General features: G+C 47.1%; 2 protein-coding genes across 5 annotated transcripts in view; one reads left to right on the forward strand and one right to left on the reverse strand.

Moving 5' to 3' along the window:
• The window catches only part of PGAM5 (PGAM family member 5, mitochondrial serine/threonine protein phosphatase), a 15,765-nt gene extending 14,300 nt beyond the window's left edge, over positions 1 to 1,465 (reverse strand). For 3 of the 4 annotated variants that reach the window (XM_081966947.1, XM_081966946.1, XM_081966944.1), the window contains exon 1: positions 1,062 to 1,465. In XM_081966947.1, the coding sequence (XP_081823073.1) occupies positions 1,062 to 1,348 (287 nt within the window). In that variant the 5' untranslated portion in view covers positions 1,349 to 1,465. The remainder of the gene's footprint in view (positions 1 to 1,061) is intronic. The other variant, XM_081966945.1, reaches the window with a different exon arrangement.
• Positions 1 to 8,000, forward strand: part of CHFR (checkpoint with forkhead and ring finger domains) — a 179,424-nt gene that overhangs the window by 141,141 nt on the left and 30,283 nt on the right. The window lies entirely within an intron of this gene.

The following is an 8,000-nucleotide window of genomic DNA, read 5'->3' on the forward strand; positions in this document are numbered from 1 at the left end:
AAACCCCACCCCACCCCAAAAAGGACTGTGTATTTGGGCATCGGCTTCCGGCCCACAGTTGGCACTTTCCAGGTGCATCAGACCCACAACGCCAAGGAACCCCCCTAAATGTAGGGCTGAGGGTGCTGGGGATGATGGGCTCGATCCCTCTCGGGGTGCCAGGTTGGGGAAAGAGATGGAAAGTCCCAGGCTTGACGACTGGCAAAGAGCTGGGGGGGGGGGGGAGCTTGTCTCTGCTTTGGGGGATGCCAAGGGGGGGCTCTGAGTGTAGGGGGAGGGGCTCCAGGCATTGGGGGAGAGCCTGGGTGGGAGGGTTCTAGGAGTGGGGGGAACTCTGGGTGGGGGAGGGGGGTCTCTGGGAATGGGGGATTAGAACAGGGGCTAAGGTGAGCATGGGGGGTTCTGGGGAGATCTGTGGAGGAGGGGGCTCAGGGAATAGGAGGGTTAGGCCATGGGGTGGGCTCTGGGCATTGAGAGAGTCTGGGCATGGGGGTTCTGGGAGTGGGGGCAGTCTCTGGGGGGGGGCGCTTTGGGAAAAAGACCCTGGGGGTGGGGCTTTGAAAGTGCTGGGTTCTGGGAGTGAGCTCTGGGAACAGGGGGATTGGACCCTGGGGTGAGTGCGGGGAGGGGGCGGCTCCAGGCATTGGGGGAGTGTCAGGGAGGGAGGGAGGGGGGCTCAGAGAGTAGAGGGAAAGCCTAGACGTGGGGGTCTGGCAGGCGGGGCTCAGGATTAGGCCATGGGGAGGGGGGTTCTGAGTGCAGGGGGGGTGGCTTTAGGCATTGGGGAAGAGTCTGGGGGGGCACTCTGGGAGTGGGGGGGGGGTGAGAACACGGGCTGTGCTGAGCATGGGGGGTTCTGGGTGGGGGGGGGCTCAGGGAACAGGGGGAAAGCTTAGGCATGGGGGGTTCTGGGGGTGGGGGCGTCCTGGGGGAGGGGCTATGGGAATAAGGGGATTGGACCCTGGGGGTGGACTCTAAGGGGGGAGGGGGGTATAGAGGTGGGGGTCTCTACTGGGGAGGGGGGGTCTCTGGGCCCGAAGGGGGGGGGGAAATCTCCTCACCTGTCCCAGTTATTATCCCAATAGCCGCAGCCGTTGGCCTTCTCCAACCAGGCGGGCGCGGCCGAGGCGCTGGGCGACGGCAGAAGCAGCAGCCCCGGCGGCGGAGGCGGCGGAGGTCCCGTCAGAGAGGCGGCGAGGGGCTCCGGGGCGTCCCCGCCGCCCTTCTCCGGCCCTTGCTGAGGCGACGGCGGCTGCTTCCCGAGCGCCACGGCGGAGAAGAGGACGGAGCCGCCCGCCAAGCCACAGGCCGCGGCGGCCGAGACGGTGAAGAGCCGGCGGAACGACATGGCGCCGGGCTGCGTGAGGGGCGGCCGTGCGGCCAACCTTTTCCCGCCGCGGACGGGGCGCGGCGCGGGACAAAATGCCTCGCCGTCGTTGAGGGACGGTCGGCGGGGGCGGTCCGGCGGGGGGCGTCCGCCATTGGACGGCTTAAAGGGGAGGGGACGAGATCTGACAGGAGGGGGCGGGGACTTACCGGTGGGCGGGGCTAAAGGAGCCCCCAAGGGACGGGACGGCCTCGAAAAGCGTCTTCGGCTTTGAGAGGCGGAGCCACCTTGGAAGGAGAAGATCCCTCCGCCGAACACTGAATGAGTCGTCCCGCAATCCCTCCGCCTTGAAGGGGCTATTTTTGAACAGGGAAAGTAGCTTCCTCCAGTCTAGTGGATTCCTGCACCCATCATCCACAGCGGGGGAATGATGGGAGCGGTAACTTAAGCCGGGAGCCACCACGTTGCTCCATGGGTCATTAAAAAGCAAGAATGCCTAATCAGGGGGTTGGACTAGAAGACCTCCAAGGTCCCTTCCCATTCTGTTATTCTATTCTGTTCTAATAATTCTATTCTATTTTATTCTATTCTTTCCTATTGTATTCTAATCATTCTATTCTATTCTAATAATTCTATTTTATTCTATTCTATTCTTTCCTATGCTATGCTATACTATTCTAATTATTCTATTCTATTCTTTCCTATGCTATGCTATACTATTCTAATTATTCTATTCTATTCTTTCCTATGCCATTCTTTCCTATGCTATTCTATTCTAATAATTCTATTCTATTCTATTCTATTCTAATGGTTTGAATGCTCCCTTCCCATCCTAATGCATTGGGCTTCCCCTTCCATGGTGCTTGGCCATGGGCCAGGCTGATGGGAGGTGTAGACCTTTCTGTTCCTCTTGCGTCTACTCTTACGCCAGTGTTTTCCGATCTCAGCAACTTTTAAGATGGGCGGACTTCAACTCCCAGGATTCCCTAGCCGCCATGGAGAATTCTGGGAATTGAAGTCCATGGATTCTGGCCAAGGAATTCTGGGAGTTGAAGTCCACCCCTCTTAAAAAGATGCTGAGATTGAGAAACAGTGGCCTAAATTCTCCTAATCCTTGGAATGGATGGAGAGAAGCAACTTTAGGCAGGAAGAAAAAATGCCCACCCAGAAAAGCATTAAATATTAGGATAAATGATTGGTATAATTGTCAATTGCTCCAGCAAATTGGACATCTAATTTCTAGCCTTGCCAAATGATGATGTGATTTTATATCTGCATAACCACGTAGATCCATATAAAATGTTGCGTGGATGCTGACAAGAGAACCTTCCAACCGTCATTTGATTTGAGCCTTTTTGCAAGCTGGTTTCCATCCAAACTGTCAAAAAATCCACAATGACTGACTGGCACCAATACTGATATTTTGGTACGAACGACGGGCATTTCTCTATTGTAGCAGCAGGGAGCGTGGAATCGGATCTAAAATAGAACCATTTAGATGAGAGAGATAATTGCAGAAGAGTACCAATTTAGGATATTTTTTTTATATATGTACACAATTCATTGGCACTGAGCAAGCGAGACCATATTGTGTTGAATTCACATTCTTCGGAGGGATTTCCTAATTTTCCATATTGATTGGGGAATATGTTCCAGAAACAAAGGCAACTTGAGATATTTTTGAATGATGAAAGTGTATTTTGTACCATCCATTCTCCACTTCACAACAATTTTTTCCACATTATTGTATAAAAAATATACAATATACTCAGCTAACCCTGAGTTGGCAATGTTTTCCCAGAGCCTTCTTTCCTTTCAATTAAATTGATTTTAATTTATATCAAAATGGACAGAAAGCAGAATAAGATTATTATTCTCCCAATTCTGTTTGCTGTTTTTTCCCTTTAATTTTTCAGATCTTTAGGGACGGAGTCAGGATTTGACCGAGGCCCACTGAAAGTCTAGCACTGTAGATGAAATCTTCTCCAAACTGTGATGGAGACTGGACCGGCTAAAATAACTGCATATATACTTACAGTGTTGGATGTTGTATAGTGCAATACCACACAATCAGTTTCTCACATAGGGCAATGCCCTGGAGCCTCTGGTGAAAATGTAATGGTCCTTTTAAAGGGTAAATATTATGAGCGAGCTGCATTCTCCATTAATTCTGTTCCTAATTACTTGGCAGTTCCAGCCAATGTTATTTAGAAGCTTTTCTTAATGATACCTTTTTAATTGGTAAATGTTATATCTTGCCATAAGGCTATGTTAGCTTTGCCAAGAGAAATATACCATGTAATAAATTGTTAAGACTAATTCTTATATTTTGAGACTCTGTATTAGTATCTGTGTATTGGACTGTTCTATCTATCTGTCTATCTACCTACCTACCTACCTATCTATCCACCTCCCTCCCTCCCTATCTATCTATCTATCTATCTATCTATCTATCTATCTATCTATCTATCATCTATCTATCTATCATCTATCTATCTATCATCATATATCTATCATCTATCTATCTATCTATCTATCTATCATCTATCTATCTAATCTACCTACCTATCCACCTCCCTCCCTCCCTCCCTATCTATCTATCTATCTATCTATCTATCTATCTATCTATCTATCTATCATCTATCTATCTATCTATCTATCTATCATCTATCTATCTATCATCTATCATCTATCTATCTATCTATCTATCTATCTATCTATCTATCATCTATCTATCATCTATCATCTATCTATCTATTTCAATCTATCATCTATACCTATCTTTCTCAATATCTCATGTGCACTTATCTATCATCTCTCTCTATATATAATATATTCTATCTATCTATCTATCTATCTATCTATCTATCTATCATCTATCTATCTATCTATCTATCTATCTATCTATCTATCTATCTATCTATCTAATCTACCTACCTACCTACCTATCCACCTCCCTCCCTCCCCCCTCTCTATCTATCTCTATCTCTATCTCTATCTCTCTCATCTATATATATCTTTCTCAATCTATTACCTATCTCTCTCTACCAAACTCATCTATCATCTCTATCTCTATCATCTCTATCTTTCTCAATATCTCATATGCACTTATCTATTATTTATCTATTTCTCTATCATCTATATCTCTATATCTTTCAATTTCTCTCTCACAACTACCATCTATCTGTGATCTCTCTCTCTCTCTCCACACACACACAGACACACTTTATCTTCCTTACCCTCCCTAGCCCCCAGCTAATGATGCTTTCTACCTTTTTAGTTTTCTTGCGTCTTTGATGCCCTTGTGTTGTCTTGAAGCATTCTGCAAAATCAAAGTTGATGTGTTTTGTTTCATTTCAGCACATCAAAATCCCACCTTTGATTTCTTCAAATGGAACAAATCTTGAACCATTTTGAAGAATCCGACGGGACAAGAAAGCTGGGGACATTTAAGTGGATATCCACGAGCCATCGAGGTCGCCAGTCGTCTACGTTAGACAGAGGGATGGTTCAGCATCCATCCATGTGCCCCCCCTTCTGTCTAAGACCAACTACCTAGACCAGTCCTTTTCTTCCTTCTCTTGAATGGGTTGAAATGAGAAGGATTCCCAAGTTGGTCATTCTAAGATGCCAAATAAATCTAAACTGCTCCAGATTTGAACAAGGCAGGTAGTTGTGGTGTTGATGACGGTAGGGGTAGATCCTTTTTCCAACATTTCAGAATGTCCCAACCTGGGCATTCAAAACTGGACGACCCTTCCAGGAGTGGGATTCAGCCGGTTTGGACATCGTTTGGGCGAACCGGATGTTAATTTTAATCTGGTTCACCGAATCAGTAATTACAAGGACCAGCAAGAAGCCGACTAGGCTACACCTCCATGGCCACGCCCACTGAGAACCGGTTGCTAAAAATTTTCAATCCCACCCCTGGCGCCTGCCCCACCCCCACCCCCAGCAACGGTGCGATTCAGCAACCAAAGAAGGAAACAGCAAGGAAGCCACTTTCAACGCCGGATTGAAAAATATATACATGTATGTATTCAGACTAAAGCGACAGAGATGAGAATTACAGACACAAGTTTTCACGAAGCCTGCACGGATTACATTCCAAACAGTTTTTGTTTTTGTTTTGTTTGAGATAGGAGAACAGGTGAATACAGACTGTTAGGTGGGCTCTCCCCGACAACGAGACCCTCGATCTGTGATATTTTTAATAGCAACCCCCCCCCTCTCTGTCTCTCTTTCTCTCTCTCCGTGTCTCTGTCTCTCTCTCTCTGTCTTCAAATTCTTTCTGTCCCTAATCCCAGGCTTAGATGCAGGGCCAGTCTACCACATGGTCCCCCCCACCCTGGTTGAGCTTTCCATCTGCAAGACCGCGATCCTCACTTGGGGGGGGTCTTGCTTACAGACAGCCCCCCTCTCTATTTGTACAAACACGATGAGCAAGTATTTACAAAAACCCTTGGGTACACTTTTCTTATTTTCTTTTCGATCACACCCGCTTGGCTGCATATCAGTGTTCAACATTAAAGCATACATCTGCATAGTTTTGTCTGTGTGTTTGTTTGTGTGTGTGTGTGTGTGTGTGTGTGTGTGTGTGTTTAAATTGGAGGATATCTGCTCAGGGAATAATTTTTTTTAAAAAAAAAGGATGATTTGGGAATTTGAACAGCTCTGAAAAGCTTTTTTGAACTTTACCAGCTATTCCCACAATAAACATACATATAGTATAGATCTATTTCAAGCTATTTAGCTCTCATCAGCTAGCCATACCCTTACTGGGATTTGAACCTGGGCTTTGGGCATACCAGGGGTTGTAACACAAATATGTGTGTGTGTGTCTGTGTGTGTGTGTGTTTGTATTCCCTAAGGAATCCTCTGTGATCTATCCCTGTTAACTTCACAAGCCCTTCTCATTGTCTTTGATGCTTGGTGTGTGTTTTAACTGCACAGGGTACAGTCTATTATTAAACCCAAGCAGAAAAAGAGCGGGAGTCTGGTTTTTCTCCACTCTGCCCTCTGTTGCTTATTCGAAGAAGTAAAGCATTAAGGCTTCAAGTTAAGAAAAGAAAAAAGAAGATTTAAAGTCCAAACCATACCACTAAACTTATTCCTCTTCTCCTCTTACAAAAATGTTTAAAAAAAAACCAAGCACCTAAAATGCCAGAAACGCCACCATTTTATACATATACTGTATACACACACACACACACACACACACACACACACACACACAAGGATTGCAAAAGTAAACCTGCAGTTTGATGGAAATAAAATAAGCGGGTAAAAAGAAAGCAAAGTGTGGTGGGTGAAGGATGAGATGGACCCCTGGTGCAAATGTGTTGTGGTTTTCTAGAAGCAAGCACGTCGCCTGCAGTTCACAATTTCAAAGCGAACCCGTGTTTGGGTGAGAAAGCTTTCAAGAGTTCAAGTGGAACTCTTTGGGATTGTGTGGACACATCCGTGCTGTCCTTCTGGGCAACAATACGGAAATGGTCTTCTGGGCCATTGTCTTTTGAGATATTGTTGAGTCTACCCTACTCTTTTCTATGCTTTCCTGGTGAGAACTAACACAAGTCTACTGTGGTGGAACGTACTCTGGATTCCCAGAAGGGAGGGGCTGCATCAGGGGTGGGCTGCTGGGGGTTCCCACGGGTTCGGGTGACCCTCTAGCTAGGATTCTCCCATGTTCGGTGAACCCCCAAATGTCACCCCTGGCTGGCCATGCCCACCCCTCCCCTCCCAGGAGTCTCCACACAGCCCGTTCATCATTCCAAGGAAATGCAGGGCTCGCGCAGAAGCTTGGGGAAGGGGGGGAAACGGGCCTACTGGAGGTCCCAGAAGTCCAGAAACGGGTCTGTTTCCAGCTTACGGAGCTTACGGAGCCTGGGGGAAGCAGTTTTCGCCCTCCTGGAGGCTCAAAAAAACCCCTCAGAAGCCTGGGGAGAGTGCAAAATGCCCTCCCCCCAACGCCGTGGTGCAAGAGGCTGACTAGGCCATGCCCACCGTGGCCACACGCACCCATCAACGGGGCAGAGAATCCGTTGCTGCAATTTTTGAAGCCCAACCCTGGAAGCCGGACCACATTCCAGAGGACTAAGAGACAGTGAAGTTTAGACAGTCCGATTGGGAAGGAGAGAGTTAAGACAACTCCTGCAGCAATTCTCCAAAGTATACCTACAACGATGCAAATGGCTTGCTTTCAGTTGGGCAAGATTCAGTCTGGGTACGAGGGACATAAAGGAAATGGCTCAGGAGTCATTCCCTTTGCCTTTCTTGGCACCTATAGTCAAAATCAGCCAACGTTAGCTCCTTCGCGGATAATAATCACGAATAAACCTTTGGGTTTATAGCCCAATACATGAGTTGCGATATCTTGAATGGGAAAAATATATAATGTTGGTCAATCGGATTGTTCAAAAAACACACCAAGCCAAACTTTGGATAAAGTCTCTAACTGTGGTGAAATTCATTTATTTTTTTACTACCGGTTCTATGGTGTGGCTTGGTGGGCGTGGCAGGGGAAGGATACTGCAAAATCCCCATGCCCTGCGCCAGCCAGAGGTGGCATTTGCCGGTTCTCCGAACTACTCAAAATTTCCACTACCTGTTCTCCAGAACCTGCTGGTTTTCACCCCTGTCTCTAACATATGCGGTGAACGGAGCAACAGGC

This window comes from Natrix helvetica, assembly GCF_964273705.1.
Source record: "Natrix helvetica genome assembly, chromosome: 14".
NCBI lineage: Eukaryota > Metazoa > Chordata > Lepidosauria > Squamata > Natricidae > Natrix > Natrix helvetica.